The following is a 21,994-nucleotide window of genomic DNA, read 5'->3' on the forward strand; positions in this document are numbered from 1 at the left end:
GCAGGGAAAGTGGTGGGCTCAGAGAGGGCATAGAAACCCCTCGTGCCTTCCCTATACTTTGCCCTGTGCATCTCTTCTATCTGGCTGTTCCTGGGTTATAGTCTTCATAACGAACCGGCAATCTAGTAAATAACAAGTTTCTCTGAGTTCTGTGAGCTGCTCCAGCAAATTAATAGAACCAGAGGAGGGAGTTGTGGGAACCTCTTATTTATAGCCAGTCAGAAGCACAGGTGACACCTGGATTTGCCATAATCATCCAAAAGGGGCGGGGGGCTGTCTTGTAGGACTGAGCCCTTAACCTGTGGAACCAGAGGCCATCTCCAGGTAGGTAGTGTCAGAACTGAGTTAAATTGTAGGACACCCAGCAGGTGTCAGAGAGTTGCTCACTGTGGGGAAAACTCCCAACCACCACCACCCCCACACACATTTGATGATCAGAAATGTCAGAAAAATTAAAGAATTGAGAGTAAAGGACACACACAGTGTGTCTTTCTATAGCAATTACCATCTGCAGGCCAAGAAGAGAAGCCGCAGGAGAATCAGCCCTTGGACTTCCAGCCTCCAGGACTGGGGGCAATACATGTCTGTTGCTTGGGCTACATGGGCTGTGGCATTTGTCACACAGCCCAAGGTGACTAATACACTATCATTATAATTAAAATTGCCATTAGTATTATTTATTTCTGTCTCTCCCACCCAAGGATAGGTTATTGGATTCAGGGACAAGAGAGAATTGCTTGACTCTTGCTCTGGTGGATAAAGTTAAAAAGCATGAGACTCTGGAGCTGTTGGTCACAGCATTTACTGTCACATGGAAAAAGCCAGAAACAAACAGTGGGCACTGAAAGTGCAGAGGTGGGAGATGAAGAGTTTAGGAGCCTGGCACTGGTGAAAGTGATATTGTTCCCAAAGCCCTGCTTGGTGAGATCCCCAATATCTTGTAATAAATGTGCCATATATTTGAAACCAGTCAAATTGGGGTTTCTGTCACTTGCAACCAAGAATCTTAGGAGCTATAATACAGTCTTTAATGTGACAGATAGTGGCTGGGTTGTTTTATTCTAATGGTTCATAGCTGCAGAAGGTAAAGGACTTAAATAAACACATGGTAACTTCAGCACAGCGAGCCCTGGGGCCAGTACCTGCAGTATTCCCACCAGAGGAAGGTTAGTATCAGTGACAGGCATCCACTCTGACCACACGCATGGCTGCAACTGTTGAGAAATTGTAATTTTAAAAAATTTAAAGTGAGAAGAAAAATAGTTCTCTATTATTCACTAAGCATGAGACCAGAATGGGGTACACAGCACAGGCCACCCACTAAGAGATTGCAAAGACAGGCAGAGATCTCACCCCTTCACAGAACTGAGTGGATGCACCTACTCAGCACTTTAGGTATCTTTTGCAGGTAGTAGCTGAAGTTAGGCCCATCTCCTCCCAGGAAATTGGGAGATGGGGTATTATCTTCCTTGATGATCATGAAGGGAATGAAAATACACCACCTTAAAATATTCCACTTCAGCATATGGATTATTTTGAGCTTGCGGCAACTGAGAATCAACATATGCAGAAAGAAGAGTTTTTGGAGCTTCCCTTATCTGACTAAAAGCAGAAACTTCTGAGAAATGAGGACTGCCATGAGTCCTCTCTCTGGGGGAGTTTTATGGCATAAAGAAGACTGAAAGTTGGCTCTGAGACGAGTGCACAAACACACCTTACTAAACACTTGCCAACTATATACAAGGTCTGACAATTAAGTTCGTGAACTTGTTGCAATGATGTTGTTAACCTTTTTTGATATCAGAGGGATTAGTCATTATGAATTTGTACCAACTGGACAGTTAACCAAGTTTACTATTTGGAAGTACTGAAAAGGCTGCATGAAAAAGTTAGACAACCTGAACTTTTCGCCAACAATTCATGGTTCTTGCATCACAACAATGCACCAGCTCACATGGCACTGTCTGTGAGGGAGTTTTTAGTAAATAAACAAATAACTAAATTGGAACACAATCCCTACTTGCCTGATCTGGCCTCCAATGACTTCTTTCTTTACCACAAGATAAAGGAAACGTTGAAAGGAAGACATTTTGATGACATTCAGGACATCAAGCATAATACAATGGCAGCTCTGATGGCCATTCCAGAAAAAGTTTCAAAATTGCTTTGAAGGGTGGACTAGGTACTAGCTTCAGTGCATAGCTTCTCAAGGGGAGTACTTTGAAAGTGACCATAGTGATATTCAACAATGAGGTATGTAGTACTTTTTCTAGGATGAGTTCGCGAACTTGCTTGTCGGACCTCATATTTCCTAGTCACCTTCCCACAATTTATGCCTCTTGCTAAAATGATATATAAGCTACGGAGTCTAACCACTTCTTGGACTTTCACTTCTTTTCTTCTTTTCTGTGAGTCCCCCATGCATGTAAAAGTATTAACATCAATAAAATTTGTATGCATTTTCTCCTGTTAAGCTGTCGTTTGTCAAGTTAATTTGCAGGCCCCAGAGACTGAACCTAAGAGGGTAGAATAACATATTTTTCCTCTTCCACAATTACATTTCAGAGATGGCTCCCAAGTCCTTGAGGAAATCTTTCTGTATGAGACTGGCAAGTTTAGCCGTTGAGAGATTTACATATATTTGAAAAGGACAGAGGAAGAAATTCTGAAAGAAAAGGGAGAAGGGGGAAAAATGTTTTCCCTTAATTTCAATAGGGAGAATTAGCCTCTTGTTTTTAATTTGTATTTGCCTTTACACAACAAGTCAGTGCCTGTCATCCCCATATCAGTATGATGTGCGGCATTCAAGAAATATTTGAGAAATGCTGCATCAGCCCAGGAAATTCATCAAGCTCTATTTAGAGGCCCCTCATTATTAGGCTGAGAAATATATCACCTTCACAGTAAAATCATTGGAAATAATCTTAATAGCCTTTCAAAAGGGAAAATTATGCATTCATTAGGGAAAATCAGGTAGATTTTACATGTTCTGATAAATTTTTAGTTTTGCCAAAAGGCAAGTTGAAGAACAACATATGTCATATGACACCATTTAGGTAAAAAAAAAAAAATTAGATGATTGTTTATGCACCTCTTGAAGAATATACAAGAAATTCTATCTCAATAGACTAGCAACTGAGGAATCTCTCAATTGAAGGAGACTCAATTTTCACTACACACCCTTTTGGAATTCTTAGATTTTATTCCATTTCCATGGAGTGACTTTTGAAAAATAAATAAAATGTTTAAGTAACATCAGCAATGTAAATTCTGAAATATGCCTTAATTCTGTGACAAGGTATCACTTGAAATTACTGAACTCTTAGTGGTACCCTTTCAGTCTGATATTCTTCTCTTCATCCCTCATTCAGTTACTGGCATTGCAGAAAAGACCACAGAGAAAGAACTGAGCCCACACTGCCCAATTACCTCTTCTACCAGGCTGTCATATGCCAGGTTACTGCCCACTCGCCCCAATCACCCCAGGGCCAGGTACCAGACAACTAATGACAGCCTCCGCCCCAGTTACTCAAACAGGTCAAACCTAACCCACTCGCCCTTCCTAAGGAAACCACAGTAAAGACCTCGCCTACGTTTTCCTCCTTCCATCTGCCTCCAGACTGACCCTGGTGATTCCCCTGGTGGTCCTGCCTGGTGTGCATACCCCATTACCAGGGATCGGTGAGTATTAAAAACTTCTTCCTTCATGACAATCACCGCCATGTCTCTGTGTCTTCCCATACCGGCATAAAACGAATGCCTGCTTTTTCAGATGTTCCTTTTTTCCTGTTTCATATCTAACAGGCAACATGATGAACTTACTAAAAAATAAAAATTGGAGTGACATCATCAAAATGGTGGCATGAGGTGAGCCTCTGGAAATCTCCCCTGGAATTTACAACAAATTGAAAAACTATAGCTCCACAAAGGACTCCCTGCGCAGCAGACAGGCAAGGTGAAGAGTCTAACTACTGAATTCACCTAAAGGTGGGCAAATCGTGCGAGCGGGGGAGGAGGGAAGGGAGAAGTGCGGAGACAGAGCTGCGCAGGACGCAGACCTAGCTCAGTGCTCCAAGCTCGCTGCTTCCCGGAACTACCACAGCTGCGGGAGAGGGAAGGACTCCGACTGCTGGGCTCCGCTTATGGCCCACAGGGCTGAGGGAACAGCATATAACACGGCTGAACCCAGCGCTCACGGCAGAGACCTCAGAGCAAAGACTGAGGGAAGAAGGCTGAAAACGGTGGTTTAAGCCCTCACTGCCCCAGAGAATGGAAGCCTTAGGCACTGAGACTAGCCGCCCCCTCCCTCCCCTCCCAGAGCTTGCCCCACCCCCAACCTGCCCAGTGCTGGAAGCGGAACAATAGCAGTGTCAGATCAAAAGAACAGAATATTTGCGTTCTGAGAACTGTGGTCCGCAGACACATATTCGCAGCCCAACTAGTTCAAAGGGGAGGGAGCTGTGGAAGCAGGACTGGCTGTGGTGGTGGTCACCGCCATTGCTCTGGGCCAATTCTCACAACTCACCCTGCCCCTGTCCCCACCTATCTGGGTGGATCCCTGCAGGAGTAAACAGAACTGCTGAAACACACGGGCTCTAAATCTGGTGCAGGAAGAGCTTTGGAACTTCAAAAGCTCTCTGCATCCCCACACAGACACGGTGCCCTATGGCCCAGGCGAACTGACATAGAGGAGAAGCCCACATTCCAGGGAATCCCCCATTGTGTGAGATGCCGGGATAGTGCAGAGAAAACAACATGACAGTGTGAGAGAGAATAAAAGGCTGCATTCAGAGAGAAAATAAAATATTCTACCAACACCTACTGGAAACAAAAGAAAGACCTCTTTCAATCATCCTGTTGCAGAAGCCACTCCTGTAGATGTCTAGGAAGAGAACTAATAAATCATTAATTGCCATGAACAAACAAGGCAACAAGACAGCCCAGAAAGAAAGTGAAAAGTCTCCAGAAAATGAACTTAAAGATGTGGAAATATGTGACTTAAATGACAGAGAATTCAAAATTGCAATTCTTCGAAAACTCAACGAGATGCAAGAAAACACAGATAGGCAGTTTAATGAACTCAGAAACACAATCAAAGAACAAAATGAGCATTTTACCTAAGAGATTGAAATTTTAAAAAAGAACCTAATAGAATTTCTGGAGATTAAGAACTCAATAGAAGAAATGAAGAATGAAATACCCAGCTTAGGTAGTAGAGTTGAGCAGATGGAGGAAAGAATCAGTGACATCGAAGATAGAAATCTGGAAATGACACAAATGGAAGAAGAAAGAGACTTGAGACTTAAAAGAAATGAAAGAACTCTACAAGAACTTTCTGACTCCATCAGAAAGAGCAATATAAGAATAATGGGCCTACCAGAAGGAGAAGAAAGAGAGAAGGGAACAGAGAGTATATTCAAACAAATTGTCGATGAGAACTTCCCAAACTTGTGGATAGAACTGGACCCTCGAATCCAAGAAGCAAATAGAACACCTAATTACCTCAATCCCAACAGGTCTTCTCCAATGCACATTGTATTGAAGCTGTCTAAAATCAACGACAAAGAAAGAATCCTCAAGGCAGCCAGGGAAAAGAAGACGGTAACCTACAATGGAAAGCCCATTAGAATATCATCAGATTTTTTAGCAGAAACTCTACAAGCCAGGAGGGAGTTGAACCAAATATTCAAACTATTGAAAGAGAGAAATTATGAGCCAAGAATAATATATCCAGCAAAGATATCCTTTAGATATGAAGGAGGAATAAAGACCTTTCCAGACATACAGAAGCTGAGGGAATTTTCTAACACACGACCTGCACTACAAGAAATACGGAAGGAGGCTATTCGACCAGCATCAATAGGGATAATTTCTGGCAACCAAAACATAAAAGGGGGAAGAGTAAAGGCCTGAACCGGAATATGGGAATGGAGAAAGTAAACATGCTGAAGAAAATGGAATGCTCTAAATATCTAACATTCTTTTACATAAACTTAATGGTAATCACTCAAAAACAAATAAAAAATCCAGAACTGAAATATATAGTGTAATAAAAGAAGAAAGAGGGCAAAATCATAGAATACCACCACACAGAAAGAATAGACAACAACAAAAAAGCAAAGAAACAATGGAGACACAGTCTTACCAGAAAACTAAAGATAGAATGACAGGAAATCCTCACATATCAATAATCACCCTAAATGTAAATGGACTGAAGTCACCAATAAAAAGGCACAGAGTAGCAGATTGAATCAAAAAACTAAACCCAACCATATGTTGTCTCCAAGAGACACATCTCAGCTACAAGGACAAACATAGACTCAAAGTGAAAGGGTGGAAATTGACACTCCAAGCAAATGATATCCAGAGAAAATCAGGTGTAGCCATACTGATATCAGGTGAAACAGACTTCAGGATAAAAAAGGTAACAAGAGACAACGATGGACATTTCATAATGCTAAAGGGGACTATACAACAAGAAGACATAACAGTCATCAATATTTATGCCCCCAATCAGGGAGCACCGAAATATACCAAGCAACTACTAACAGACCTAAAGGGAGAAATTGACCAAAACACAATTATACTAAGGGTCCTAAATACATCATTGACAGCTATCGATCGATCATCCAGACAGAAAATAAATTAAAAAATAGCAGCCCCAAACGACACATTAGATGAAATGGACATAATTGACATTTATAGAGCACTTCATCCTAAAACATCAGACTATACATTTTTTTCTAGGGTACATGGAACATTTTCAAGGATAGACCATTTATTCAACATAAAACTAGCCTCAGCAAATTTAAGAAGATTGAAATCATACCAAGCATATTCTCTGACCACAAGGCTTTGAAATTGGATATCAACTGCAAAAAGAAAGCAGGAAAAAAAACAAAACCTGGAGATCAAACAACATACTTTTAAAGAACGACCGGGTCAAAGAAGAAATAAGAGGAGAGATCAAAAGATACATAGAAACAAATGAGAATGAAAATAAATCCTACCAAAATTTTTGGGATGCAGCAAAAGTAGTTTTAAGAGGGAAATTTATATCACTACAGGCCTATCTCAAGAAACAAGAAAACTCCCAAATAAATAACTTCACGTTACACCTTAAAGAACTAGAAAAAGAAGGACAAATGAAACTCAAGGTCAGCAGAAGAAAGGAAATAATAAAACTCAGAGCAGAAGTAAATGAAATAAAGAACAAAAAGACAATAGAAAAAAATTAATGCAACAAACAGCTGGTTCTTTGAAAAGATTAACAAAATTGACAAACCCTTGGTTAGACTCACTAAGTAGAAAGAGAAAAGACACTAATAAACAAAATGAGAAATGAAAGAGGGGAAGTTATTACGGATGCCACCGAAATACAAAAAATCATCCAAGAATACTATGAAGGACTATATGCCACCAAATTCAATAACCTGGAAGAAATGGACAAGTTCTTAGAAACATATAGGCTTCCTAGGCTGAATCATGAAGAATTGGAAAATCTAAATAGACCGGTCACGAATAAGGAAATTGAACCAGTCCTCCAAAACCTTCCCAAAAGCAAAAGTCCAGGACCAGATGACTTCACTAGTGAATTCTACCAAACCTTCAAAGAGGATCTAATATCAATCCTGCTCAAACTCTTCCAAAAAATTGAAGAAGAAACAGTACTTCCTAACTCTTTTTATGAGGCCAACATTACCCTGATACGAAAACCTGGTAAGGACAACATGAAAAAAGAGAACTACAGACCAATATCTCTGATGAATACAGATGCAAAAATCCTAAACAAAATTCTAGCAAATCGAATACAACAATGCATTAAAAAGATTATTCATCACGACCAAGTGGGGTTCATCCCCGGGGCACAAGGATGGTTCAACATCCGTAAATCCATCAATGTGATACATCACATAAACAAAAAAAGGACAAAAATCATGTGATTATATCAATTGATGCAGAAAAAACATTTGACAAGATACCACATCCATTTATGATTAAAACACTTAATAAAATAGGTATAGAAGGAAAATACCTTAACATAATAAAGGCCATATATGACAAGCCCTCTGCTAATCTCATAATTAATGGTGAAAAACTGAAGCCCTTCGCTCTAGGTTCAGGAACACGACAGGGCTGTCCCCTATCACCTCTGTTTTTCAACGTAGTGTTGGAAGTCCTTGCCAGAGCAATCAGGCAAGAGAAAGAAATAAAAGGCATCCAAATTGGGAATGAAGAAGTTAAATTATCACTCTTTGCACATGACATGCTGCTGTATATAGAAAACCGTAAAGGTCCACCAAAAAGCTATTGGAAACAATCAACGAATACAGTAATGTGGCCGGCTACAAAATCAACGTACAAAAGTCCATTGCATTCCTATACACTAACAATGAAATCTCAGAAGCAGAAATAAAAGTAAATTCCTTTTGCGATTGCAGCAAAAAGAATAAAATACCTAGGAATAAACTTAACCAAGGATGTGAAGGACCTATATGCTGAAAACTATAAGACATTTTTAAAAGAAATTGAAGAAGACACAAAGAAATGGAAAGATATTCTGTGCTCATGGATTAGAAGAGTCAACATAGTTAAAATGGCCATATTACCCAAAACAATATGCAGATTTAATGCAATCCCCATCAAAATCCCAATGGCATTTTTTAAAGAAATAGAACAAAAAATCATCAGATTTGTATGGAAACACAAAAGACGCCAAATAGCCAAAGCAATCCTAAGAAAAAAGAACAATGCTGGAGATATCACATTCCCTGACTTTAGCTTGTACTACAGGGCAACAATAATCAAAACAGCATGGTATTGGCAGAAAAACAGATACATAGACCAATAGAATAGAATTGAGAACCCAGAAATAAAACCACATAAATATGAACAGATAATTTTTTACAAAGAAACATAAAACAATGGAGAAAAGACAGCCTCTTCAATAAATGGTGCTGGCAGAACTGGAAAACCATGTGAAAAAGAATGAAACTGGACTGCTATTTGTCACCATGTACCAAAATTAATTCAAAATGGATCAAAGACTTAAGCATAAGACCTGAAATAATAAACTGCATAGAAGAAAACATAGGTACTAAACTTACGGACCTTTGGTTCAAACAGCATTTTATGAATTTGACTCCAAAGGCAAGGGAAGTAAAAGCTAAAATAAATGAATGGGACTATATCAAACTTAAAAGCTTCTGCACGGCAAAAGAAACCATTGACAAAATAAAGAGGCAACCAACAGAATGGGAGAAGATTTTTGCAAACAGTGCCTCCGATCGGGGGCTAATATCCAAAATATACAAGGAACTCATACAATTCAACAACAAAGAAACAAACAACCCAATTGAAAAATGGCAGAGAACTTGAAAAGACATTTCTCCAAAGAGGACATACAAATGGTAAACAGACATATGAAAAAATGCTTAACATCACTAATCATCAGAGAAATGCAAATAAAAACCACAATGAGATATCACCTCACCCCAGTCCGAATGGCTATCATCAACAAGACAAATGGTAACAGGTGTTGGAGAGGCTGTGGAGAAAAAGGAACCCTCATACACTGTTGGTGGGAATGCAGATTGGTACAGCCGTTATGAAAGGCAGTGTGGAGTTTCCTCAAAAAATTACGAATAGAATTACCATATGACTCAGCAATCCCTCTCCTGGGTATCTACCCAAAAAATCTGAAAACATTTATCCATAAAGACATGTGTGCTCCGATGTTCATTGCAGCTTTATTTGCGGTGGCCAAGACATGGAAACAACCAAAATGTCCTTCAATAGATGAATGGATAAAGAAGTTGTGGTATATACAATGGAATACTATTCGGCGGTAATAAAAGATGAAATAGGAGTATTTGTGACAACATGGATGGATCTTGAGATTATAATGCTAAGCGAAATAAATCAGACAGAAAAAGTAGAGAACCATATGATTTCACTGATATGTGGTATATAAACTGAAAACAACAAAAGAAAAGACAAACAATTGAGAAACAAAAACTCATAGACACAGACAATAGTTTAGTGGTTGCCAGAGGGTGAGGGGGGCGGGGGGTGGGAGGTGGGAGATGAGGGTAATGGGGATCAAATATATGGTGATGAAAGGAGAACTGACCCTGGGTGGTGAACACACAGTGGGATTTATAGATGATGTAATACAGAATTGTATACTTGAAATCTATGTAACTATACTAACAATTGTCACTCCAATAAACTTTAATTAAAAAATAATAATAAAAATCGATGTTGCCCTTACTGTTGCTGGCGGTTACCCAGCTATCCCTCCATCTGCGCTCTCACTGGCCCCTCTTCACGGTACTAAAGTCAGTCTAAGTTCATCCCAGAAAATATTTCCCGAAGGTTTGCAGGAACACTGACGGTCTCTCACCTGGTGGAGACATCACTGAAGAGTGTGCAAGTGACACTCAGCTCCCACAAACCATAGGGCAACTTGCAGCACCCCAAAATCTTACTGCAAACCCCAGGACAGATTCCCCCGTGGGCAGGGCACAGTTTCTATGGGCATTCCTCCAGGAACCGTAAGGTGAGAGGACAGGCTGTTCCAGGATCAGCCCAGCTCCCCAACCCAACAGCAGCTTAATTCAGTCCAGAGGCTGAATACATGATGGGACCATAGCCAGACCATCTATAAAATAGAATTGAGCCACGACCAGCAGCAGCCTCATCTCAGTAACTCTGCTATTACAGAACACCAGACTAGGGGCTTATACACAAGATTTATTTCTCACAGTCTGGAGGCTGGAATTCTGAGATCAAGGTATTGGCAGAGTCAATGTCCAGTGAGGGCCCCTTCCTGACTCATAGCTGGCCAACTTCTTGCTGGGGCCTCAGGTGATGGAAGGGTCTGGAGCTAAGGGGTCTCTTTTAAAAGGACATTAACCCCACCCCATGACCTAATCACCTCCTACAGTCCCCACCTCCCAACACCATCACATTGGGTATTAGAATTTCAACCTATTAATATTAGGGAGACAAGTTCAGTGTATAGCAGACCTGCTCAGGAAACCAGCCCACCATCCCCAGCAGCCCACCTGGGAAATCGGCTGCCATGAATCAACCTTGAGGGATGTCAGGCTGCTGCCTCTTGTGACAGAGAATCCAGGACGCCCACTTCCAGTCAGCCGCCAGCTCCTGGCGCCACAGCCCGACAGGGCACACCTGGAGCCTTCCCTGTCTCCACCGGGCCTGCAAGGGTCTCTTCTCTCGAGTCATGGTGGCCAAGTCCATTCCTGCAGTGAGCTCTGAGCAAATAGCCATTCTGTCTATGGTCTCCATTTGTTTCCACACTGGAAAGAAATTAGGGGTGTTCTGGGGGCAGAAGCTGCCTTTAGGAGCTTCTGGAAGCATGTTCTGTGCTGCTACTGGAACCATCTGGGGGCATGTGTCCTGAGAGGCCTCAGGCCCAGCTCGTTCCAGAAGCCCACAGGAGACCAGCAGCCTGCTCCCTAGAGCCTCCGCATGGCTGCAAGGCTGTGGCCCACAGTCTCCCTCCCTCATGTTCCTACCAGTGACCTCAGAGTCTCCAGCCCTGTGGCAGGCTTGGTTAACAGCCTCACAGGTTCCTTAAGTCTGGTTCCGTAGCACTAGCACCCCTCCTGCGCCTGTGGCCAGGCCTACCATGCGGTGTTCTTGACAATAGCATTTGCCTGAAGCTTTAGACCAGGGGTGTCTAAACTTTTTTCAACGTTTTTCACCAAGGGCCATATGCGGTAAAATATACAAACAGCCGGGCCACTCACTCGAGGTGAAGTACGAATTGCTTCACCTGGTTTATTTAAGTAAGCTAAATATATTTTTGTAATTTGCTGAGGGCCAATTAAAAATGGATTGCAGGCTGCAGTTGGCCTGCGTGCTGCCATTTGGACACCCCTGCTCTAGACCCTTAGTTCTCAACTTTGGCTGCTTGTTACTGCTGAGGAAATACAATGTAAATGAAACCTGCTATGGCCGGACGGACAGTAACTGCTCCACAAAGAGGGAAGAGAAAGGAAAACAGTTTTGTTCCTGAATGCGCATTCAGCCAGAACGTGATGCTGCTCACAAGCACCAGCTGAGGGGACAGCAAGGCCCACCAGATACAACCATTACATCCCTGTCCTCACAGTAAAGTCCCAACTTCTTTCCTGAGGTTATGACCCCTGCGATCTGAAGTCAGGTGACAAGTCAGGCCCATCACCTCCCAGGACCCTGGGAAATGCTTACACTTCAGAGATGCTCCCAGGTTCCCAAGGTGTTAGCAGGGCCAGAGGCTTATTTAGCCACTAAAAAAAACTTTACATACATTTGAAAAGAACAGAGAAAGAAATTCTGAAAGAGAAGGGGGTTTCTCTTATTTTCCACAGCGAGAACTAAGTCCCTTATTTTTAACTGTATTTGTTCTTACAGTTGGACGCTCTCCTGGAATTTAAAAAAAGGAGTGTCAGTCCCCTGCACAGAGATGCTGAGCTGCCCAGCACTGATGCTGAGTTGTTAAAAGCCCCTCAGGGAGAGAGGGAAAGACTCATAATGTCTGCCCTAGAAAGAACTTCCCTTGTCAAGAAGGTCCCGGGATGGTGGGACAGAATCAGTAACACTGTAAGGAGCAAGGAGACAGATCCCTATAGTAGGGCTGCTTTGTGTAGGGTGTCTGCCCTAAGGTATGTAGCCACTGGCATCAGGAAGATGATGATGGAGGAGAAGAAAAAATATATAAGGAAAAGAAGAGGAACCACATATTTTAGTCCTGAAAAACCTAACCACCTCATTCTGATCCTGATTCAAACAAACCAATTTTTAAAACAAACACTTTTGAGATAATAGGTGAGATTTGAATAGGATCCAGAGGTCAGATAAAACAAGGAATTGTTATCAATTGTGTGAGACGGGCAAAACCTTGTGGTTATGTAAGAAATACCAATAGTTTTAGAGATGAGTGGAAGTGTGGAGTCCATTCCAAACCCCAGAATTACCATAAACATTATTTTAAGAAGATATTGGAGATTTGACAGATATGGAAGAAAACCTCCTCAGAGCTTCCCTTATTTGAGTAAAAGCAGCAAATTCTGGGAAATAAGGCTGCCATAAATCCTCTTTCTGGGGTAATTTTATGGCCCTGAAGAAGGTGGAAAGACCACTTATATCTGTATCGACAAGCATTATTACACATTTTCTTATCTCTCTTCTGTTGTAAAAACCCTCTTGTCCTTCCTAAAGAAATCTGGAGGCCATCTCTTCCCCTCCCTTTTCCCTACTAAGTTTTGTATATAAGCCTTTAACTATTTAACAAGCCAACTACTTCCTTTGTTGACTCCCAAATAACATAAAAACTAAATACAGTTTTCTCCTGTTGATTGGGCTTTTGTCAGTTTAATTGGCAGGTCCCAGCCACTGAACCTAAGAGGATAAAGGTGAAGTTTGTCCTCCCTTGCAGAAGCACATAGAGATGAATCTAGTGATGTCTGGGATTTGTTTTGTTGTGTGTGTTTTTTTAAAAAACAAAACAAAAACTCTTCAGCCAAAACAAACAACAGGACAAATGAAGTAAACACAGTGAAATGCTGATCTGGGCAATTTATATATGAGGCTCATTGTTCTCTTGTGTGTTTTCTTGACTTTTGTTTTAAAGTTTTTAAAATTCTGTGATTCTATTTTCTAAATTGAAAGAAACCCTCAGCCCAGAATCTCTTCATATGCAGAGACGGGGTCGGGGGCTTGGGTGGATTACAATTAGCAACCGGTGTTCCCTCTTTCAGCAGGTCGTCAGCCCCCATGCACTGCCCAAGCACACGCAGGGCTGGGCTCCTGGACTCTGTCCTAATGTTCTAAATAGGCGGTATCGCTCAAGAAACACACCCAGCCGGCTTGGGAGGAAAGCCAGTGGTCCGCACACGCGCGCACTGGAGCTGGCGAGCTTCTGTTTCTCCGCCTCCTGCGGTGGGCCGAGCTTCAGTTTCTTGTTCTGTTCACCCTCCAGGGGCTAGAACACGGGGTTCGCGCAACCAGTGGCCAGGGCTAGGTCAGGGCTGGGGGGCAGAGACCTAGCAAAACCACCTCTGGGTACCCGCAAGACCCCCGGGGACCCACCCTGCCCGGTGCCCTGCTAGTTCGGTGTCCGAACGCCTCCCCCTCCCCCACCCGGCGCTGCTGGAGCCTCCAAGGACCCGCGACGCAATTACCTACCCAACCGGGCGCCAGTCCCTGCTGCCTCTTTTGCTCTTATCTCCCACTCAATGCCCGGTCCTCCTTCCTCCCACCCCTCCACCCCACCCCACCCCCCGCTGCCCACAGACCCCTTTCTCCGGTTCCCAAAGATTCCCTCATCCCTCACACCAGGTGACCCATCCCCTGCCCCAAAACTCGCCTACATCCCCTCCCAGGACAAGGCTCCAGCCCCAGTCCTACCCCACTTCGCCCGACACTTCCACCTTGCACCCCTGCCAACTCTGCGCCCACCCCCTGTCCTTCAAGAGGCTCCGGCCCCATCCCCAGGCTGTTGCTATCTCCCCACAAAACCTGCCAGCCACCACCCCCACCCTGATAACGAACCCCCCTCCCCCAGTCCCTGTGACCTTCGGGCTCCTGCTGAAGCCACAAAGCCCTGCGTCCCTGAGCCCCCGCGGCCACTGCCCGCGACGGTCTCCGGGCGCAAACGCAGGCTTCCCGGGCCCTGCTTGAGCGCGTGGCTGGGAGCATCTCTCGTCGGTGAGTACCAGCCCCTCGAGGCGCTTCTGCCCTGAAGACTGGAGTTCCCGCTTTTAAGGTGGTTATCAGTAAGAAACAGATGGGTCATCTGCTTTAGCCTGAATTACACAGGAGCATCCCGGGACACGCCGCGGCCCGTTTACCGTCACTAACCCAGAGCCCTTGGAGGGCTTCCCGCCAACCCCCCTCCACCCTCCCACCCCCATCCCCCACCCCCCCACCCCCCATCCCCCACCCCGCCCCCAGCCTGAACCAGGCTGGTGCCCACCACACCTTCCCACGCTCAGCCGGTTTGGGGTGGGCAGCAGTGTGGCTTCTGGGCAGGCGGCCAACAGCAGAGGACCTGACTGACCCCAAGGGCTCTGCGCAGAGAGGCAGTTTTCACAAAGTGAAACCACAGTGTCTGCGGAATCAGAGTCATGGTTCCTGCTCTGGGTGATGGCAGGGACAGGAGGAGCCCCAATAGTGCTGTGGTTGAGAAATAATGTTCAGGTCCTCTCTAACTCACCCTGGTGACCACCTGTGAGGTGCATGGAGAGACTGTGGCTCTGCAGTGCATAAGGCTGTGAGTATTCCATCACCAAAGTGTGTCTGTATGCATGTGTGTGTGTGCTTCTTTGTGTGTACATGTTTGTGTACATGTGTGGTTTATATGTATATGTGTGCATGGGTCCATGTGTTTGTGTGCCTGTATGTATGTGTGTTTGTGTATGTGTGTACACATGAATGTTCATGTGTCTTTTCTGCACTGCATCTTGTCAAAAAAACCAGGGCTGGACAGTAGTTAGAGCAGTAAAAACATTTTTTAGGGCTATGGCCAAGGAGCAGGGTGGGATGGGTGACAGGAAACATCCGGGTAGGGTGCTCTGGCTAAACCCATATAGTGGGATTCTTACTAAACTTGGACAACGCAGACGAACATGGAAGCCCAGGGCCTGTTTGGAAAGTTCCAGGAGCCTGAGCAGAGTTTGGTCAAGCAGAGAACTTTTGCCAATCCGATTTTTCCTCTTAAAGTCCCCCATTTCTTTGTTGCACAGGTGTTCTGTGAAAGAGAAACTGATTCTGACACTTGTTAACTGGTAAGAAAGACTTTATACATGGCTATTGAAATAGGGGAGGGACATAGGGTCATCTCCCAATGCAGCTGACACAGCGGGATGAATGGCCAAGAGCAGGGTAAGGGGGTCAGTGACAGAAAATCACTAGGAAGAGACATCTTCTTGCCAAACTGATCTAGCAGGATTCCTGCTCAACCAGTTGGGTCAAGACTGCACATTCATCACAGGTAGGTGGGGAATGAAGGGCTAGATCAGATCTTGGGTGGGGTGGGGCTCTAAACCAAGTAAGACCGGGCATGGCTAGGCAGAGATAGATGGCAGCTCAGGGGAGCCTGGCTGGGGTTTGGCTGGTGGAGAGGGTCTTTGTCAACTTTCTAGAGGCACTTGCGTCTCTTACTGAAGATAAGTCGGGTGCCCGAACAGGACCCCGTGTTCAGCGCTATCTGCAAGAGGATGCCTTGAGTGCCCCAAGCTTTGGGCAGAGGGTGTGGTGGGACACTCTGTTCCTTCCCCAGGACCATGGATGCCATGGAACTTGCCAGAAAGCTACAGGAGGAGGCCACATGCTCCATTTGCCTCGACTACTTCACTGACCCCGTGATGACCACCTGCGGCCACAACTTCTGGCACGAATGCATCCGGCTGACCTGGGAGAAGGCCAAAGGCAAGAAGGGCAGGAGGAAGCGCAAGGGCTCCTTCCCCTGCCCCGAGTGTGGCGAATTGTCCCCCCAGAGGAACCTGCAGCCCAACCACCTGCTGACTAAGGTGGCTGAGATGGCATGGCAACACCCTGGCCTCCAGAGCAGGGACCTGTGCAAGGTGCACCAGGAGCTGCTCAAACTCTTCTGCGAGGATGACCAGAGCCCCATCTGCGTGGTCTGCAGGGAGTCCCGGGAACACCGGCCCCACAGGGTGGTCCCTGTGGAGGAGGCCATGCAGGAGCACAAGGTGGACCTGGGCGGAGGTGGCAGGGGCCAAGGAAGCCCAAGTGCATGTGTGTCAAGGGGTATATCCATCAGGCAGGAGAATGAGTGCTGTAATAAACAGCCCCATACACAGGACCCCAAGGTGGAAGCATCTGCATGCTCCCATGACAAAGTAGGCATGTGGCTCGGCCAGCAGGGTGTCCCCTCCACTGTTATTGAAGAGCCCAGGCTGACGAAGTGGCCTCTACAGCCATCTGTGTGGGCAGGCCAGATGACCCTCTGTAGGGGAAGAAAAAGCCCTTTTCTTCCACCCACCTGAGGGTCTCTGGCTGGGGGCCCCTAAATTAAGTTGAGCAAAGATGGATCAAGAGAAAGGCAAACTGTTAACACATGTGGCCAGCACACACCATGGGGCAGAAACCACAGTGATGAGTAAAGGGTGGTCAGAACCTGGGCTTCCCTGGCATCTGAACGAGGCATTTGGAGAGAAGCAACAAAGGGAAAGGCGACAAGCTCCCAAGGGCTGCCAACTGGGAAAGTGCCTCAGTCCTTTCCAGCTGCTGTCACAAAACACCAGACTGGGCAGCTTATAAACAGCAGGAATTTCATGCGTACGATTATGGAGCCCAGAAGTCTGGGATCGGGATGCCAGCACAGTTGGGTGGGGGCTCCTTCCTGGTACAAAGACAATGACTTCTCACTGTCCTCATGTGGAGGCAGGGGCTGAGAGCTCTCTAGGGTCTCATAAGGGCACTAGCCCCATTCCTGAGGGCTCCATCCTCATGACCTTATCACCTCTCAGAGGCCCCACCTCTTATTTCATTACCTTCGGGGTTAGGATTTAACATGAATTTTTGGGGACATTCAGATCATAGCAGAAATTTTGGGGAAACTAATGGAACATAAGCGTTATCAGTACAGGTCCCTCTTGGTGCCCACTTTCCACCTCCACAGCCATAAACTTCCTTGGGAGGCAGACTCGTGGCAGCCCTCACTTCGCAGCAATTTATACTTCTGGTCACATAGCAGGAGCCCTGGAAAGCACCTTTCTACATTTGTTCTCATTTGCCTTCAGCTCAGAATAATCCTCCTGCCCACCAGGCACATTTTGGGATGGTCTTTCCAACCCCTTAGGGTGGGCTTTTTGTGGTGCATGCAGCTTCACATGGCCCCTCCCTACACTGGTGTGCAGGCCTCTGACCCCTATCCCGTGGTCTGTTGTCCGCAGCTGAAGCTAGAGGAGGATATGGGGCGCCTGCGGGAGGAGATGGCGAAGACCCAGAAGCTGCAGACCAGGGAGCAGCAGAACTTGGCCAAGTGGCAGATGCTGGGGCTGCGTGGAGCAGGCGCGAAGGCCTGGCCAGCCCCCAGGGCACGGCAGGGCGGGGCCTCAGGAACCTGTGGACCCTGGGGATGGGAATGTCATGTGTGGATGAGAACACAGGACCCCAAAAAGGCGTGGGATTCCCTCCAGAAACGGGACTGAGAATGTGCATTCAGCCCAGATTGGCCACTTCAGAGACGCAGGGAGCGAGGCCATAAGGAGGCCTGGGTGCTGCCATTTGGGGCTCAGGGTGTCACTCCACAGTGACCGGCGACTCTGCATGGCCCCGGCTCCGCCCCCCAACCGGTTGTACTAGCTTTCTGTGGGTCACCAGGGTCCAGGGAAACGTGCTAGAATCCCTGGAGAGGCCCCTCCAACCTGGTGGGCATGAGAGTGGACACTGTGACAGTCCCCGGGCCGTGGCTCACCTCCGGCCCCCACCCTGCATGAGAAGGTGGAGGACCGGAGAAGGCGCATCCTGGTGGAGTTTGAGAAGATGGATGTCCTCCTAGTAGAGGAGCAGCAGCGCCTCCTGCAGGCTCTGAGACAGGAGGAGGAGCTCACGGCCGCAAGGCTCCGGAAGAGCGCGGAAGCGCTGGGGCAACAGCGCCATGCCCTGGAGACGCTGCTGCTATGGCTGGAGGGCCGGAGCCAGCGAGGGCCGCTGCAGATGCTGCAGGTGTGGCTCCTGCTTACCTGGCTGAGCCGGCGGGCGAGAGCTCGGGTTCAGGTGTGGCCGACCAACAGGGAAGGCTCTGTCTCTGTCACCTCCGGCTGTGTGACAAATGCCACAGCCTGAGGGCTCAAACAACAGACTTTTACTGCCTCCCAGTCCTGGAGCCTGGAATCCGGGATCCAGGTGTGGGCAGGGCTGGTTCTCCTGAGGCTTCTCCCTTTGGTGTGTGGGTGGCTGTATCCTCCCTGTGTCCTCACATGGTCGTCCCTCTGTGTCCTGATCTCCTCTAAAGACACCAGTAACATTGGATTAATGACCTCTTTCACCTCTTAAAGGTCCCCTCTCCAAATACAGCCCCATCTGAGGTCCTGAAGGTTGGTTGGACATGTGGATTTGGGTGCCACAATCAGCCAGACGGGCTCTAGGCCTAGACAACTGTGTTCTGCATCCCCTTCCTAGCCTCGGGGCAGACCCAGGGGCAGCAGTCATCCATGTGATGATGTGGGGCAGGGACACATGGGCCAGGACAGGACCCTGTGACTTCACGGCAGGAGCAAGTCATGCGATCCCACCTGAGGGGGATGAAAGAGCAGCAGGCCTGCCAGGGATGGGCCTGCATGCCGAGGCCTGGGAAGGCTGACAAGTGGGTGACTGGCTTGTCCAGTGTGTGGAGTGATGGAACCTGTAGCATAAACTACATTTCACATTGCGAGCCATCATACACACGAGTGTTTATACAGCCATGTGCAGTCAGCCCCTTTTATGCCTGTTGTCCTGGCATCTTGGATTTTGTTCCCAGTAAGTGGCCTGATTTAGATGACAGACTATGCACGTGCCCCAACTGTTGGGGAATACTTCATCTTTTAGTAAAAAGCAGCCTGTTCACCACCCAGTAAACATTCCTAACCCGCGTAAGGCCCGCAGTGTGGAAGCCGCCTGGGAGCCCTGTGCCTTTCCACCTTGCATGTCCTGATTCATGTGCAGGGGAGAGCAGGAGGCCTGGGTGACCCAGATAGGGCTCCACTCTGGGGACAAGGCCATGGAAGCATTACAAAGCGTCCTTGCTTTGCAGACCAGAAATGTCCACACAGCGTGCTTGCGGAGGCCCCAGATTCCTAATGAGTCCTCGCCCATCTCCCTCCCTCTGTTTTTGCAGGATATGAAGGATCTCCTGAGCAGGTACATGGCCACCCCAGGTGGAGGCAGTGATGGGCACAGGGAGGGCTCCGCATGGGGCCAGAGGGGACAGTGACACCTGTGTCCACTGGAGGAAGAACAGTGTGAGTGTGCAGTATCCAGAGACCACACCCACCATGCTGAGGACGGTCTGCAGGGTCCCAGGGCAGATAGACGTACTCAAGACTTTCCAAGGTAAGTGGGGCCAGTTCTTTCGGCTGGAGCCACCACTGAGGGGCTTGACCTTCACTGGATATTCACACTATACACTTACCGACCGCTCCTGGGAGATGCTCAAATGGTCCCCAGCTCATCTCATTGGCACTATCAATATCAACAGCTGGGGTATGGCCTGTGCAGTGACCCAGGCTCACAGCTGGACTCAGCATAGGCAAAGCCGGGGTGGAGAGGTGGGGGTGGGGGGATGATCAGGGAGAATAGGGGTGATTCGGTCCCTGTCTCCTCGGCCGGGCCGGTTTGCAGAGGATGTGGTGCCTGACCCTGCCACAGCATACCCCTACCTCCTCCTGTACCAGAGCCACCAGAGGCACTACCTGAGCACCCCGCCAGATGGCACTCCCAGCAGCAAGGACAGGTTCCTGGCCTATCCCTGGGGGGGCGGGGGGGGGGACACCAGACCTTCTCCTCAGGACGGCACTATTGGGAGGTGGGCATGAACCTCATTGGTGATGCATTTTGGGCCCTGGGTGTGTGCAGGGACAACGTGAGCCGGAAGGACAGGGTCCCCAAGTCCCCCGAAAATGGATTCTGGGTGGTGCAGCTGTGTAAGGGGAAGAAGTATGTGCCCCTGGTGTCTTCCCCGACCCCCAGCACACTGACCGAGCCCCCCAGCCATATGGGCGTCTTCCTGGACTTTGAGGCGGGGGAGGTGTCCTTTTACAACATTAATAGTGAATCCCACCTGCACACCTACCCCCAGTCCACCTTCCCAGGCCCCCTGCAGCCCTTCTTCTGCCTTGGGGCCCCCAAATCCGGGCAGATGGTCATCTCAACAGTGACGCTCTGGGTGAAGGGGTAGGCATGCAGGTGGGGGAGACATGGGCACCCCTTTTTCTCCAAAAGGTGAGGTGCTCAGCACCACGACCGACCCTGATTTCCTCGGGTGGAGCAGTAGAGAACTATTGCTATATGGGGTGGGCTCACCAAGTCTAAATATAATCATAATTAAGAGTTATACGTGAATAGACTATATTCACAGGTGCTTCACAGAGGGAACCTGTACCAATCTCTATACATACCTATGGACCAGGCGAGAGTGCAGTATTTTTATTTAGTCATGTTCCCCTCCACCCACCCACCACTCACTGGTTCCTGCAGGGTCCAGGTTATTATAAATAAAGCTGTGGCCTCACGGGTCCACCTCTGTCATCAGCAATTCCACATTTGGGTCCTTTGCAGGGGAAACTTTTCAAGCTGAGCCCCTAAAAAACTCAGAGCTGCCCGCCCCCATGCCTTTCCACCCCCTTAAGTTGCATCTGCAGGGCGAAATTCAGAGAGTAAGCACTATACCCTGACCTGCCGCTCCTGGGAGATGGTCCGATGGCCCCCAGCTCATCTCATTGGCACTATCAATATCAACAGCTAGGGTACTGCCCAGTGCAGTGACCCAGGCTCACAGAGGGACTCAGCATAGGCGAAGCCGGGGGTGGGGTGGGGGGGGGGGTGGTCAGGGAGAATGGGGGTGTTTTCATTCTCTCCCTACCCCACCCCCGCAGTTTCAGGCGCATTAACAGTCCTGTATCAGTCACTAGCACACCAGAATTCCAGTCAATGTACTCCTAACCCAACAAGATCAGAGTCCCCGCGGGTCGAACCTCTCATCCCATTCATTCTGATCGTGCCCGACCCGGGTTGCCTGCCCGGGGATGCACGGTGGGTGACTTGGGGATCCCCCAGTCCTCGCGGTGGCAGCACTGCGTGGGGAGCCCAGTGACCGTGCGGGGCGCCCTGCCGGCCGGGCCCCTGAACTCCATCCTTCCCAGGGCCCGAGGAAGACGCCGGGGCACGAGCCAAAAGCTAAGTGGAATGACAAGTGCTTGCCGGCGGCGGCGGCGGCGGCGGCGGCGGCGGAAGCGACGCAAGGTCAGCTAGCGTC

At 47.4% G+C, this 21,994-nt stretch overlaps 1 protein-coding gene across 1 annotated transcript; it reads left to right on the forward strand.

The window, feature by feature from the left end:
• Positions 1-15,010: 15,010 nt before the first annotated feature.
• Positions 15,011-21,510, forward strand: TRIM17 (tripartite motif containing 17). Its single transcript, XM_019729845.2, is given in 9 exon segments — positions 15,011-15,283; positions 15,756-15,797; positions 16,292-16,724; positions 17,931-18,044; positions 18,478-18,705; positions 19,859-19,881; positions 19,973-20,073; positions 20,362-20,492; positions 20,495-21,510. Coding segments are annotated over 7 exon segments (1,449 nt in total). The 5' UTR covers positions 15,011-15,283; positions 15,756-15,797; positions 16,292-16,295; the 3' UTR covers positions 20,918-21,510.
• Positions 21,511-21,994: the final 484 nt, after the last annotated feature.

This window comes from Rhinolophus sinicus, linkage group LG10, assembly GCF_036562045.2.
Source record: "Rhinolophus sinicus isolate RSC01 linkage group LG10, ASM3656204v1, whole genome shotgun sequence".
NCBI classification, from domain to species: domain Eukaryota; kingdom Metazoa; phylum Chordata; class Mammalia; order Chiroptera; family Rhinolophidae; genus Rhinolophus; species Rhinolophus sinicus.